Genomic DNA, 15,171 nt, shown 5'->3' on the forward strand with positions numbered 1-15,171 from the left:
CTGTGATCTCTCCTCTGTGCAGCCCGTGAGCTGCAAAATGGACATTAGTTACACCCTCTGTTCAACTGAGAGGTGCCTCTCACCCTACTGATTACAAAAGTGACCCGAGTGAGTTCTCAGGACCCACACTGTAAATCCACAGATTGTCAGACAGATCCTGGCACTGGAACAGACTCCCCAGGGCAGTGGTCACAGCACCAAGAGTGCCAGAGCTAAAGAAGCGTTTGGACAATGCTCTCAGGCACAAGGTGTGATTCTTGGGGCTGTCCTGTGCAGGGACAGGATTTGGACTTTGATGATCTTTGTGGGTCCCTTCCAGCTCAGTATATTCTGAGATTCTGTGATCCCATGCCTGTGAATTTTCAGGATGTGGTAGCTGCTTAAGCAGGTTGGCTGGACTGCAACTCCACCAGGATCATTGCTCTAACTTCATCTCATTGTTGGCTTGATCCTTTGGACCTTCCAGGTCACAGACTATCATGAGCTGGGATGGCAATAAAAATGGATGGTTCTTGTAATGGGCTTCAAAGCACTTGACAAAGATCACTACAAAGACAGTGCCTTGTTCTAAAATAGTTGATTGAACTGGCTTGCAAGTTACTGGTTCTAGTGTAGAGGCCTTTGCTCCTTGGACGTCAGAGGAGAAGGTCATCTTGGCCCTTTATGTCTGTGGGTGGCAGTTACCTGACCACTGCCAGCCCAGTGTTCCCGAAAATGCTCTGACATGGCCCACAGGAGATCAGAGTTCCCTCCCACAGCCTTGTCTGTAAGCTCTGACAAAGCCTGCAGAGAAAGTCAGCCTGTGGTGCAGGAGCCACCTCTGACTCCTGTCAGTCAAACTTTGGCAGCTGTGCTCTCTGGTTTTTTTTTTCTGGGGGTTTTGTGAATGGGTTTTCACCCCTTCACATTCCATTCTATACTCATTTTCTCATCTGCACCTTTCAAGGCACTACAGAATATCTCAACACTCAGAAACCATCTTTCCATCACGCTTAACCTGGAGTTGGACTCCAGCCATCAGCTCTTCACTGAAAGGTTTCCAGCCCCTCAGCTCTCAGTTGCCCAACACTTCCTCCAGGCTTGTGGGACGTTTCTGTGTAACCCAGACTGTCAGTCCCTGCCCAGCACAGACTATTATTACACTGCCTGCATCATCCCTTTGCGTGGCTCACTGGAGACAAATCAAATAACTGGGTACTGCAACTTAAATTAGAAAGAATAGACCACAGGAACAACTGCAGCGGTAGCAGGAGTGGCTATAAATAAAGGAAAATGTTTCTCTTAGAAACCTTTGTGCCACAGAGGGAATCTGTAGCAGTGGTCCAGGATATTTTTGTTGCTGCTTTTTAATTTGAAATTTCATCTCTGGAAGCACTTACAGACGTAGAGGGTTGTGCAATGTTTTCGCTTGCAGTACAGCGATTGCTAAGATTAGCACAGTAACAGATCTTTTCAGGATAAATTGCATATAATTAATAGGAAGCAGGAGGAAAAAAAAGAATAATTGTATTTAATCCAAATGCTAGTTAGTTGTCCCAGAAGGTGGAACCAGCACTAAGGCCATGCTGAAAGAGGGGCCCGTTCTGTTCAGCTGAGTAATAAACAACAATTATGTTCCCATATTGCAAATTCTGGTTTCCAATTTGTTTTACCAAAGTGCAGGGATATTCAAGATGGAATTTCCTTCAGGTCCTTCCTAGCAACAGTGGAGATTATTGCTTTGTGCTTCTGGCTTGTCTCCCATCCAATGTCAAAGCTACAGGCATTAAAACAGCATTTCCCTGTGAAGGAGCTGCATAAAATCTGTACAACACAACTTACATTTTGGTCTCTGAGGCAGGACTTCATCAGGAATCCAAACCTGGCTCCAGTTCATCATTCCTGAAGAGAGGCCTCAATGTCTCATGGAAGAAAAGAGCAATTCCTCTCTAGGTGGGCACACAGAGATTCAGCACCAGGACGAAAGCTCCTACAGCCCAGACAGGGTTTCTGTGTCTTAAAAATCCTGTGACAACCCACAAGAGGTGATCCCACCTCTCATTCCAGCATGAGTAATTACAGCATTCTCCCTGACCACTTTTGGAATTCATGGTTAATAGGGGACCTAGGTGGGCAGTAGCTTGAGGGAGGTGATCCTCCCTCTCTACTCAGCCCTTGTGAGACCCCCCCCGGAGCACTGCATCCAGCTCTGGAGCCCCCAGCACAAAAAAGACATTGACCTGTTGGAGTGAGTCCAGAGAAGGTCACAGAAATACTCAAAGGGATGGAGCACCTCTGCTATGGAGACAGACTGGGAGAGCTGAGAGTGTTCAGCCTGGAGAAGAGATGGTTCTGGGGAGACCTTAGAGTACCTTACAGGACATAAATGAAGTTTATAAAAAAGAGAGAGACTGTTTTACATGGGCACATAGTGATAGGACAAGGGTGAATGGTTTTAAATGAAAAGAGGAGAGATTTATATCAGATGTTAAGGAGAAATTCTTTACTGTGAGGGTGGTGAGGCCCTGGCACAGGTTGCCCAGAGAAGCTGTGGCTGCTCCATCCCTGGAAGTGTTCAAGGCCAGGTTGGATGTGGCCCTGAACAAGCTGGTCTAATGGAAGGGGTACCCCCCCACGGCAGGAAGGATGGAACCAGATGGTCTTGAGGTCCTTTCCAAAGCCAAACCATTCCATAATTCTATGACCTGTGCTGAAGCCTCATTGCATTGATGAGCTTCCATCTTCCATCCCACTGAAGCACTTGAATTTCCCAGTGGATCATAAGGATAAGGAGGGACAAGTCCACACATCTGCTTTACTCGACGTGTTTCTCAGCTCTTCACACCCCCCCACAGACATTCCCCCCTGAAGCCCTTACAGCATCCCAATATTGCCAGATGCACAGCTCAATAAAAGTACCAAAATAAATCATTGCAGCCAAGGTTTCACTTAGCTGCTGTTATTAATCATTAGCAATAGCTATTGCTAATTAATGTCATTACACATCATGACTATTAATCACAATCTGCTGATGCAAGACATATTGTGTCTTGTAGATAAGAAAGAGGAAAAAAGCAAGTGAGCAATAACCAAACTTGAAAATGATGATGGGCAGTGCTGGCAAATTCACGTTGCAAACTCCATGTTAAAATACATGAGACAACGTCCCTGCCTTGGTGGCTGCACCTCAGCTGTGCTTGAGCAACACCACTTGTCACAAAACCACCAAAGCTGGGCGTAGAGCCTTAATGCATTATTTAGTATATGACATCTTTTGATGATACAAGCTCTTAAACCATGTGGGAATGAGATTTCAATTAAACTGTCTTTTCCATAGCACTATACTGGTCCCCACCCCCTCCCCAAGAATACCCCCACGTTGCCATCTATACATCAGGGTTTTTCAAACAGGGTTAAACTGTTCAGTTCCAACACAGGCTGTTGGGCTGTATGCAAAAATCACCCAGGAAATGCACATGACCTTTGCCAGGTAGAAGGTGCAATTAGCTGACCCTAAAGATCAGCTGGGCCATGAAGTCTACAAAATGCCACAGTGCAGCAAATCATAAAGTGCTGGGTCATTAGGATGTGTTTGTCATTAGGATTTACTCATTAATCACTTTTTTTTTCATTACAAGGGAGGAAAGGGAGATTTCCTTCTTCTTATATTTTAACCTCAAGTAGAAATTTAAATGCAAGACTGTAATCAATTCTACAGCTCACAAGATTGATTTGCCCAGACCTGAATTTGCAATATTTCCCCTTAAGCAGGCAGTGAGAGCTGCAAGCACTCCAGTATTCCTGGTTTCCCTGTGGCACAGGAGAGAGCTCACACAGAGCCTCCAGCTACCTGCCCTCACACTGATGGACATGGACATTGCCTGCTCAGGGGTGAAATCTCTAGGCAGGAAGCTCTTGGCAGTGTTTATACAGAAATTCCCTGCAATAGGAGTCTCACAAAGGCACGGTGCAAAGAACAGGGCATATCTGCTGGCTTTGGGTCCACAGACTCCAGGGCAAAGGGGTGCCAAGGATAGCTGTACAGAGGAGAAGGTGTCAGTCCTCTTAAACAAGGTGTTTCTGCCACACGTTTGGATGGCCACGTCTCCATCTGCCGCGGGAGAAGGGGCTGTTGGTCACAGTGGTGAGCTCATTAAAGCGAGATCAATAGAGATTTAATCTAATGCCGAGGATTACTCGAAGTGGAATGCTCAATTAAGTGTGGAGGGGAAAAATGCTACACATGAAATGAATTGCCAGCTGATTCCCCTGCTTTATTTGGAATTTAGCCCAATATCAGGGAGGGCTGATAAGCTAAAGCAGAGCGGTGAAAAAACAGCTGGTGCTGGGGGCAGCGGTCAGCAAACACCAGTGAAATGTGCCACATCATTACTCACACATTTTGCAGTGAGCTCCACAGGTACGTAGGGTTTGGCTGGGATTATGTACTTCCAATTTCCACTTTCGTTCACACCAGTGGCTCTAAGAATATTTGAAAGCTGCTAAGGTGAGGATTTGCATAAATGGGATTTGCCACGGCTTTTGGAAAAATGGGAAGAGTTAAGTGAGATGAGTGCTACAAAACTTGTCTTTTCTTGGCAGTTTTTCTGTAATCCGGCCCATTTCTCCCTCCCTGCTCCTCCACCCCCCAAAATCGAAACTGCTGCCGCCTCCCCAGCTCCCTCACCTCTCCGAGCAGCGGCCATACAGGGACAAAGAGGATTCTGTTTTGAATGAAACATTTTATTCTCGAGGCACGAAAACGCAGGAGCAGGCAGGGAGCCAGGAAGCAAGAAAAGAGAAACATATTCGTTAATTAAAACAAGCACTGGTTGCTTTGAACTAAGAAAATCATGTTACAAAAAAAAATGGAGCGATGAGTTCCCGGCCCCTGGAAGAACAGAACACGCTCCAGCCCCAGGAGGGGCAGCGGCCCAGGGAGCTGCGTTGCTGCAGGAGCGGGGAAGAGCGCGGGATGCATTCCCCAAACTCACTAATTGGCAGGCGCGGGGCCCCTGCCGCTCCCAGGGAGAATCCATCCGAACACGAACAGCTCTGCGGCCCGTTGGCACAATATCACAGCGATTTCTTCTTCCAGCAAGTCGCATTTAATCTCTGCCCAGACATTTCAAGGCAGAGCTGTCTTATTTCTCCCCCGTTACGGCAGGACACCTTCCCACGCCATTCCCTGGAGTCAGAGTTTTTGGGAGCGCAGCAGGACGAGGTCCAGCCAGTCACAAACCTCCCTCATGTATCGTCTTCTTTTTCTCTATGAGCCCACGATTGCCTCTGAGAAGCTCAGCAATTTGTTATCCTGAATATTCCACCCCAGCTCCTACAATCTGCCCTCCCCTTCCTGAGGAGGGAGGTTAAAAACACCCAGAGGCTGCCCGTTGTGAGTGGTGGATGAAGCAGTGCTGCCTTCAAGGCTTTCCACATTCCTCTGTGTCCGGGGTGGAAAAGGCCAAGCACAGAGTTATCTTCTGCTGCCTTTTACCACCTACCCCTGGCCCAGTTTCTTTACCATTTATCACTGTTGTTATCACTATTATTATAATCTCTTTTTATCTGTGGTCCAGGGTACACAGCGGGAGTTTTCCTCCCACTCCCCCTGTGCTGTTCTAAAGAGAGGGTGTGCTTTGTAGGGTGGTTCATGATGGAATCATGGGTGGGAAACCACGAGCCGTGGGTGGGGAAGCTGGAATGGCACCTGTGGCTACAGATTCCTCAAAACAACTGACTTTGGTATGTTTTGTTGCAATTCCCCACCAAGTGGGAACAGCAGTTTTGCAGGCCCCCAGCAGTAATCCCTCTGCTCTCTGTTTCTCTGCCTCTGCAAAGTTTTTCCGGGGTTTTTGACAAAGCTTTTTGAACTCAGAGGAAGAAGAGCTGCACTGGCACTGAGGGGGTCGCATTACCCCATCTGGCCCCAAACTGGGGAAAATGCCTGTGGTATTTGTAGGCTCTCCTGTCATTGCCCTCAGGACCCTCCCAGCTGATCCTGCTGAGAAGAAACTGTGTTCTCCTGGGATTATAATGCAGACGATTCTCAGATGGTCACTCCACATCGAGGCCTCTGTAGCAAACTGGAAGAACAACACAAAACCAGAGCTGCTGTAGGATGAAACAGAGAGATTTGATGGAAAATTCCTCCAAAATTTTTTCATACGTTGTGGTAGTTTGGTCTGGGCCTTCCTTGGTGACCAGCTTGTAACCAAGGAAGGGCCCAGATTTACCCAGTATTCCCTACGATTTTTACGTAAGCCAGGCTATAAGAAGAAAGGAGGAAAGGCCTTTGCTCTCTTTCCTTTGGGCGGCTTGGAGGTGCAGGTTCCCTGCTGTTGAGTCTGCCGTGTTGGGGAGCGAGGCCTGGTAAGGCCTTGTCGACCTTTGGAGACGGAGGTTGCCGGCGATCGTTCCGGAGCGACTCTCGGTTGTCCCACGGACAGTAGTGAGATATTTCTTTGCTAATTCTTTTAGTTGCTAGATATTGGGCTACTAATCAGGATATATATATTTTTTTTATTTTGGTTTTGTTCCTTTTCCCTTCCCCCTTCCTTTTCCCTTGTGAAAATTGCATATATATTTTAATTGTATGTAACTGTAACATAAGTGTAAATATATTTATATATATATTGCTTTAGCTGTCTCTCTCTCGTTTCAGTTTTCTTGGTTGTTTTCTTCCCTCTTCTCCCTGAGGTTTGGGGCAGGGGGGGACTTCTTGTGGTAAGGTTTGGAGACTTGGCAGGGAGCCAGCTTCAAACCATATCATACGTTTATGCAAGGGCATCCTGCAGGACACACTGTGGGATGTGGGGTCCAACATCCTGCCTTGTCCTGGCACTGCCAGTGTCGTGGGACCTGCTGACCCTTTGAGGGAACCAGCAGGGCCAGTGAACCTACCAGAATAATTTCAGTGCCAAAAATCCACACCAATGCTTCTGGTGTCAGCACATTGTCTATAGCTTGTAAAGTCTGGACTAAGAGCTCCAAAAGAATGGCATTTGAAATGAAAAAAAAAAAAAATCCTACATTGAGGAATCTAAGCTCCTTAACACCATGACCAACACATTCCAGAGGCCAGCAGGTGTGATACTTTCTGTGGCATGAATAGACATGGAAATGGAATTTGGTAAGAGCTACCATGGGGTGCAAGGCAGAAAAGTTTGAGGGGCTTGCTAGTTGAGTGACAGTGACTACAAAACCCAGAATGCTTTAACCTTGTACAAATACAGCAGATAAATACAAAACAAACAGTGCTCCCTGGAAAAAAAGGGTAAATTATGAGAAAAAACCTCAATATGATTTATGTATAACATTGATCTGTATGCCTGGTACTTTTACAGTCATAAATTCAAGACTTTCTGTAATGTTTTGGCAATGTTTTGTCTTGGGGTTATTTTTGGGCTGTTAGAGACAGAAAGTGCCCAACTTGGGTGACATTTGAAGTGGAAGTGGAGGTTTGCTGGTGCAATTCCACTCCAAACACAGCATCACCTTCCAGTGGCCAAAGGGAATCAGCACTGGCCCCAATGCCTGTGTGATGTGTCAAGTGCCAGGATCAGTCTTCATAGAGAAATACCACTGTGGTTCAACACTCCCTTGAGCAGCCGAGCAGTATCTAATGCTTCCACTCTCCATGTCCTTGCTAGAGCCAGCAGCAGGAGAAGCTTTAAGAGATGAAGATAAATTCCCAGATCAGGAGTTTTCAAGGAGAAGAGTTAAGCAGCAGCATTCAACCCGGGATTGGTGCAAATGTGGCGTGTCTGCGCAGCCCTGGGCACCCTGCATTGTCCCCAGTCGTGCAATTCTTTGAAAACAAGCAACTTTTTGCAATTATTTGCTGGCATTCCATGAAAAGCAATGCCCCCTTCAATTCTTCCTTTCTGGGCTTTTTATTGAAACCAGGCAGTCAAAAAAATTCCAGTTCTATTGGAAAAAGGACACGAGGATGGTTTTTGCCTGTGTGGCAATTTTCTTCTTCTTGCTCCTGGCGACAGCCTATTCTTCTGCAGGACTTGAACAATAAAGGTCTCAAACAAAGGCAGGTCTCACAGCTGGGGAAAGGACACTTGAGGTCAGGGCTCCTTCCTTAACCCCCAGTGAGGTCAGTGTCATGGGTTGTGCTGGTCCTGCTTTCCTGGGTGAGACTCTGCACAGCCTGTGGGAACTGATTCACCAAGCCCAGGGGGGAAGGAATTACAAGATCTCCTGCAGGATGGGGTTCACAGTGCTCTCAGACCAAGACCACTGGGATTCAGCCCCTCGTGCTGCAGAGAGGATGCCTCCACCAAGGCCCGTGCCAGCCCTGGGCTGAGGGACTCCCTCCACCACTCCAATCTGACTCCTCTGCTTAAAAGTAATTTTTAAGCCACAATTTTAGACTTCCTGACTGAGTGGGGATTTTTTAAACAACATTTTCTTAGCCAAATCCATCAATTTAGGAAAACTCACACATACAGAAATGCAGAAATATATATTCTGTGTGCAGTTCTGTACCACTCAATAACACTTTTTTTCCCCCCCCTTTGGACTCCACAGCCCCTCTTTAACATGGAAAACCCATTTGTCTACCTCACTGGATACTGAGTGGATGAATATATTAACTGCTTTGCAGCACGTTGGCCTGGTTTCTTCCTGGTCAGGAACATCAGCATATCTGCACCTCAGCCAGACTCTGGGAAATCAGTGAACCACGTAAACCACAACACCGTGGGGAGACTGAAGTGAGCTAATGCTCAGCTCATACAAACCACGTGGTTATTGAGACTCAGGAAAAGAAACTGATGACAGAGCCAGGTAAAACTGGCACAATCCAGTGTATTTGTGGAGTTAAACTCCTATCTTCCATGGCAAGGTGAGACAAAAATGGCAGGCTGTCATCGCTCTCTCTATTTTTATTTCCTCCCTGTCACTCAGTACCAAAATGCCTTTTTTGTTGGAAATTGTCTGGTCCATCCCAAAGGTGGTGCCTGCTGCCTCCTCTTGCTGCTCTGGAGCCTTCCTGCCTCCCTTTCACAGGCACAGACATTTTCATGACATAGTAGTGAGCAGAACCCCCAAACCAGCCACCACAACCAGAGACATCTCCTGCTGTGTAACTTGGGAGGGACTTCACACTCTCAGACTATCATTTCAGTCCCTGGAATCTTCCATGGTGGGAGTTCAGCAAGAGCCAAAGGCATTTCTCCTTGCAAACAGCATTGCAAGGCACTTCTCTCTGCCTCCCCATTTGCAGTAGAGCTCCCGCTTTCTCTTTCTTACCATGTTCTTTTTACCCCCTTTTGAACTCATGTGGCAACACACATCTTCCCCAGTGGTGGCTTAGTAATAGGTTTGGCTTAAACCACTTCCTCTTGCCCTGTCACTCCATGCCCTTATCCAAAATCCCTCTCCAGCTTTTTCAGGTACTGGAAGGGTCAATAAGGCCTCCCCAGAGCCTTCTCTTCTCCAGGCTGAACAACCCCAATTCTCTCCACAGATACAGAACTTGTCCCTTTAAAACAGCAATGTCAGAGGGTTTGTTTAGGAGCTGAGAGGTGTTTGGCTGCTTCAATTCTGTCATTTTGTAAGATCACATGATTCAGATGTGCACTGGAGCAGATTCTTGTGGATTCATATGGCATCAGCTTACTCTGAAATCTGGCTGTTGATGACCTACAGGGGAGTATTTGGCTGAAGGAATAGCCCAACGTTAGGCATCACTTTATCTGCGGGTGGCTGTGCCATAATTTGTAGATAAAACCCTGGATGCTTTCACCTTGCACTCAAAGGGCCTCATGTCAGGTAACAGGAGTCCAAAACAGTAGAAAAATGAAGGATTTTAAGAAAAATGAAGGATTTTAAGTCTTTATTGTGAGAAGAATTCTTACCCCCATCTGCAGGTGTACAAGCATGCAGGTAAGTGTTTATGCTGTCGAAGTCGAGTGGAAAATCCCTCTGGGATGGGAGGAAAAAAGATTCCTTTATGCCTATACAGCAAGAAATCTCAATGGTCTTGTCATCAAAAGAACAGGTCTGGAGCACGATTCTGCAGTTCAGGATGGAGGGATATGGAGATGCCCTGTCTTTGCCTCTGGAAAAGAGGCAGGTTGGGGTCCTCACCTGCAGCACTATTTGATATAAACACCCATTTTGTGGCAGCAAAGCCGCCTACAAGCACTGGAATAGCTCCATCCCAGCTTGGGACTCCCTCTTCACCCTTTATACTTGTGTACAGCTGGGGGCCAAACTGGAAGCATCCCATTCCCAGTGAATTGCTATCACAAAATTATGTGTATTTTTCTTCTGCTATGTTCCCAATTGGGATGTTTTGGTTTCTTTCCTAGTTCAGAATATTTAACATATTTTAACTTTTGTGACAGAAAAGAGTTTGCTATTGCCATTACATCAAAAATCAAGTCAGCACCTGGTGGGTTTGGCTCGCATTAGTACCTTCTGGTAACTCAGCCATGTGAAGAAGGGAATAGAAATAGCGAGTCCCTGAACACAAAACCCTCCCTGCCTGCAAGGACAGTTCCCCCAGTGCCTCTTTTTGATGGCCATAACCCCTGAGCAGGTGGCAGCTGAGAGGACAAGCACAGGGCTGCATTTTTCTGTACAAAACAGAATGGGAAGTGCAGTCACTGATGCTGGTTGGGGGCTGCCTGGTACTCTTCAATTTTTTAATAACCTTCTCGACTGGAGAGCCAGCTTCCCCTTTGATGTAGTGCTGGTTTCATTAGTACTTGCTCAAGGTGAATACCTGATTAGCCACGGGGAGCTGAAAGGGTCTTTCTTCTCCTTTTTATTTCTACTTTCATAATACTTACTACTGACAAAGAGTCCCTGTGCCCTTCTCGAGTTAGAAATAAAAAAAAAAGTGGTATTGGGCCAAAATAAGTGAGTTTGGACATGTTTGGCAGTTCAAACGGATTAAATCTCACAGCCACAGCTGAGCTTTTTCTGTGAGTTATTTCCCCGCTGCACTTCATGGTGTTTTCAGGCTTTTGGGGCTCTTTCCTCTCTCTCAAATCCAGGGCAGCTGCAGAAGGGCTGGGAACAAGGATTTCATTGCCCCTCATCACAGTGGCCCTTCTGCACGAGGACCATGAGGGATTTGTGAGCACAGAAGGTCTTACTGGGGGTCTGATTCCTACACCTGCAGGAACAGAGCTCTGCAGATGGATGAGTTTCAGCAAGGCCAAGGCTCTTCTTCCAGTTTTCTGCTGAAATAGACCTGTCAACCCACTGGGAAACAGTCCTTCTGAGATGCCAGATAGACCCTAAGTGTCTTTTTATCCCTTCTTTCCCCAGGAAAGCACTGCAATAAGAGACAGGTTATCCAGTCTCATATGTGAGTTCAAGAAGAGGGCTGCAGTTTGGGAGGAAAAAGGTAGGAAAGCTTTGGTTACCAGAGAACTCCTGAGAAATAAAGTCATCTGACCACTTGCAAAGACTTCACAGATTTCTGTCTTTGATTTCCTTCATGATTTTGAAGACAGAAGACACAGTAACAAGTACTCAGAGGCTTCTCAGAGATGCTACAAGCTGTTGACTGAATTTCAGGCCAGTTTAGACATCACTCCTGCTCTCTTTCCAGAGCCCATCAATTTGTCATTATAGATAAGCTCAATTATTGGTGCAAAGGGAAAGAAACTACTTTCTCCTGCTTTGGAATCATAATATAATTGTAACAGCAAGCACTTAAAGAGCTGTTCTGCACTGGAGGTGCCAATATGCTCTGTGAAATACTGTATTGCAGCCAAGGCAATGGACACATGGGAAGGTAGTGACTTGCCTGTTGCAAGAGGAGGAGATAGGTCCCCTGAGGGGGATGTATTGGCATAGCTAAAGTCAGCTTTGCATGAAACCTTCGGCCTTTTCCACAATATTTTGCCTTTTCACAGTAATTCTGATTTTGAACTTATTTTTCCCATTCTCCTGCTAGCATGCCAGGACTCCAGGACCCAAAGTTCCCATCTACTGGCTCAAGCCTGGGTTGATAGCTCATGAGGCTCCATCCAAAAGCAGAGAGCCTTTGAACACTGTTCCCCAAGTGTATCTTGCAGGGACCAGCCTTTCCCAGCACCCCGCTGAGTCTGCTGCCTGTGACAGACAGTGCTGCATCATTCCAGAAAATGGTGTGGAACACCACTTGTATAATCAAATATCACCAGTGTCCTTACCAGCATCTTGCAGATTCAGAGGTTTTTTAAAGGCAGGAAGAACCACCAGCTCAATTCTGACAGCACACAGCACAGCCTCCTCCTCTAGCCCTGCTCTCAACCCAGTGACCTGGTGCTTCCCCCACAAAGCCCACAGGCACAGGCACCACGTCACCCCTTGGTCTTCTTTGGATAAACCCAACAGACAGAGCTCCTACATCTGGCTACAAAATATTTTTGGTAGTCCTTGGGTTGTCTCCAGCTTCTCCCTCCCACCAACACCAGCTCAGCCCAGCCTCCAACATTTTCTAAACCTGAACACACAATGGGATTGCAGTGCTTCAGCCACCAAAGGCCAAAATTCCCCCCCAGGCTGCCCCCCAGCTTGCCCTGGCAGTGGGGGGACAGCACAGCTTTGCATCCCTCCACTTTAAGGTAGATTTTATTTGCTCAAATCAGTTTATTAAGTCGTGTGTCTTGCAGTGAGTGACATTCTCCCTTTTTAGCAGGATGGGATTTTAATGGAAATTGCCCTCTCACATCACTGTGAAATCAAGGTGGTTGGTCAGCTGGTAAAATCCTCTTATAGAAAGCCCAGCTTTCATTCTTTTTATGCTGCTTCAGTCCTGGGAAATTATCCCTTTGGAGCTACCCAATATATTCATTACTGTGCTGGTCCATCCTCTATCCTCTCTCCTGCCTCTATTGAATCCGAGTCCCAGCCATATGCTCCTCAGACACTGTCAGCTTCCAACACACAGACCAATCTGTCAGGATGGAATCTGAAATACTGTTATCTCGTGTTGGGTGTAATATCTCCTGGGCTAGAAAATGATCACACATCATTTGAGAAACTTCAAAGAGATTTATTTCTGGTTATATGAGACTCCCAGCATACATCTTTATGATTGAAGTCTCCCATTACCCGGTATTTCTTTCCATTTATTACGGATAAAAGCTCCAGAAGCAGCTCACCTCTTAATGTAAACCCATGGTCTGTAATCCCCTTTACAGGCACCACACACTCACCTCTCTCTATACCTCCCAACTTCTATAGTCAGGGCTTTAATATCTCTGTATTTAACAGCTAAACGGGTCACGGTCTCTTTTCCCCTCTGCCTTTTCTCTTGGGCACACACTGCTGTTCACACACACGTTGTACTCAGCAGTTTAAATGCTTCAGTCATACAAATCAGCCTCCCCTCACTCCATTTTGGCCACTGTATCAGATTTCTTTTAGTTAACAAACATTTTCAATTCCTGCCATTGTCAGAAGCATGAAGAATGAAGGAGGAAAGTGTTCATACAGCCACCGGAAATTAAACAATTTGCTTGGGCCTGTGATCTGCCTCGATGGATAAAACAAATCTGCCAGTGGCATTTTGGAAGGTGCTCTTAGGCAAACCACTGCCTCTGCCCTGCTACACCAGGCAGCATGATGGAGGAGTGCTATTAAACATTGTCAGTCAGACATCTGGGGAGTAATAAATAAAATTCATGGAAGAAATAGGATAAAAGCAGGGAGCTGCAGGGGACTCTGCAGCATCTGCAGAAGATGTTCAAAGCCAACCTTGCAGCTCCTGCTTGGAGGAAAGCCCTCTGCCTTTGTTTGGGCCTCAGCAGGAAGGGATGTTTATAGGTTGTGTCTTTTAAAGTACAGCAGGACTGAGTCAGAGTGTGTGTTTACATTGGGTTGTTGGGTGTTTTAAATATCAGCACCAAGTCCCAAGAATAAATTACTATGGTGGGAAAATAAGGTAATGTCACTTTGTACTGATGCAACAAATTTTAGTGCTGCAAAGCTAGTGGGTAACAGGGCAAGGCTGTGCCTGGTGATACACCTGGTGCAGTGGTGTTTGCTCACAAAGCTGAGCACTGGCAGGTCCACGGGATTTAGAGGAGGAAAGACACATGGTGGTACAAAACACCACCTTATTAATGACAGCTTTTTGGTCCAGGCAGATGTAAACAGGCCAGGGAGGAGGCAGTAATTGCTCCAGGAATAGGAGGCAGCCATTCCTAAAATAACCAAAACTTCCTCAAAGTCTCTGAAAACACTCTTCATAACCACAGCAAGAAGAGACTGGGACCAGTTCAAACCAGCACTGCACCGTGTACTGGGATTCCTCTCCGTGGTGGGGAGTGGTTCCCCCTTGGCAGAAAAAAACATTGACCAACCCAGGAAGAGTTAAAATCTCACTGCAGTTCACAGAATCATGAAACAGGCTGGGTTGGAAGAGACTTTTAAAGTTCATCCAGTCCAACCCCCTTGCAATGAGCAGGGACATCAACTAGATCAGGTTGCTCAGAGCCCTGTCCAACCTGGCCTCAAACGTTTCCAGGGATGGGGCAGCCACAACCTCTATGGGAAACATGTTCTTGTGCTTCACCTCCTTCTGAGTAAAGAATTTCTTCCTAATATTTAATACCTATCTAATATCTTCGTTTTTTCCAACCAGCTTCTAAGAGCCTGGGCTCAACTCCAAAGAAATTGGTCTCGATTTAGTGAAGAGTCTTGGACGTGTGTGAAACCCAAATGAATGGGCAGCAGGACCAGGTAAGAGAGTTGAAGGTGAGATCTCTAAACAAGGTGTCCCTCCCAGTGTTTTTATGGGGAGGGCCTCTTGTGCTGTTCAAAATTATTTCCTTCTGTTAGGTTTGGTTTATTCTGTATTTTTATGCACCACTAATATGGTGGAGCCCTGCCAAAAATGGATGTTAAAATGCCAAAAGGAGGAGAGGCTCTGCTGAAACCTTTCTGAGTCAGTAGGAGCCAGGAAGCAGGGAAGCCACAGGCACTTCTGTTCATGCACAAGTTCCAGCCCCAAAGTGCAGGCTCTGGAAGCTGGATTTTACCTAATCATCTGCATTAGACCCATAATGATCTGTCACAGTTTTAAGCAGGTGCACATTTACCAAGGCTACAAATTGCCCTGAGATATCCACAGCCCAAAATCCTAAGAGAGTCCAAATCCCTCTGTGAGGCACTAACACATTCAGTATGAATTTCACACAGAAGACCTTTTTTTATTTGTTTTTAACATGA

The 15,171-nt window shown here is 46.3% G+C and overlaps 1 protein-coding gene and 1 long non-coding RNA gene across 3 annotated transcripts in view; one reads left to right on the top strand and one right to left on the bottom strand.

Moving 5' to 3' along the window:
* The window catches only part of DENND3 (DENN domain containing 3), a 72,994-nt gene extending 72,342 nt beyond the window's left edge, over positions 1 to 652 (bottom strand). The window contains exon 1 of the mRNA XM_029959260.1: positions 602 to 652. Within this exon, the coding sequence (XP_029815120.1) occupies positions 602 to 652 (51 nt within the window). The remainder of the gene's footprint in view (positions 1 to 601) is intronic.
* Positions 653 to 5,603: 4,951 nt separating this feature from the next.
* LOC108640223 lies at positions 5,604 to 14,683 on the top strand. Of its 2 annotated transcripts, none has more exons than XR_001921005.2 (3): positions 5,604 to 5,724; positions 11,275 to 11,353; positions 14,585 to 14,683. It is a non-coding gene; the product is annotated as an uncharacterized LOC108640223 (long non-coding RNA). The 2 variants fall into 2 exon arrangements; XR_001921007.2 differs by lacking the exon at positions 5,604 to 5,724 and adding an exon at positions 8,512 to 8,836.
* The last annotated feature ends 488 nt before the right edge of the window (positions 14,684 to 15,171 follow it).

Source organism: Manacus vitellinus, unplaced genomic scaffold (genome assembly GCF_001715985.3).
Source record: "Manacus vitellinus isolate BGI_N305 unplaced genomic scaffold, ASM171598v3 scaffold_1_pilon, whole genome shotgun sequence".
In the NCBI taxonomy this organism is placed as follows: domain Eukaryota; kingdom Metazoa; phylum Chordata; class Aves; order Passeriformes; family Pipridae; genus Manacus; species Manacus vitellinus.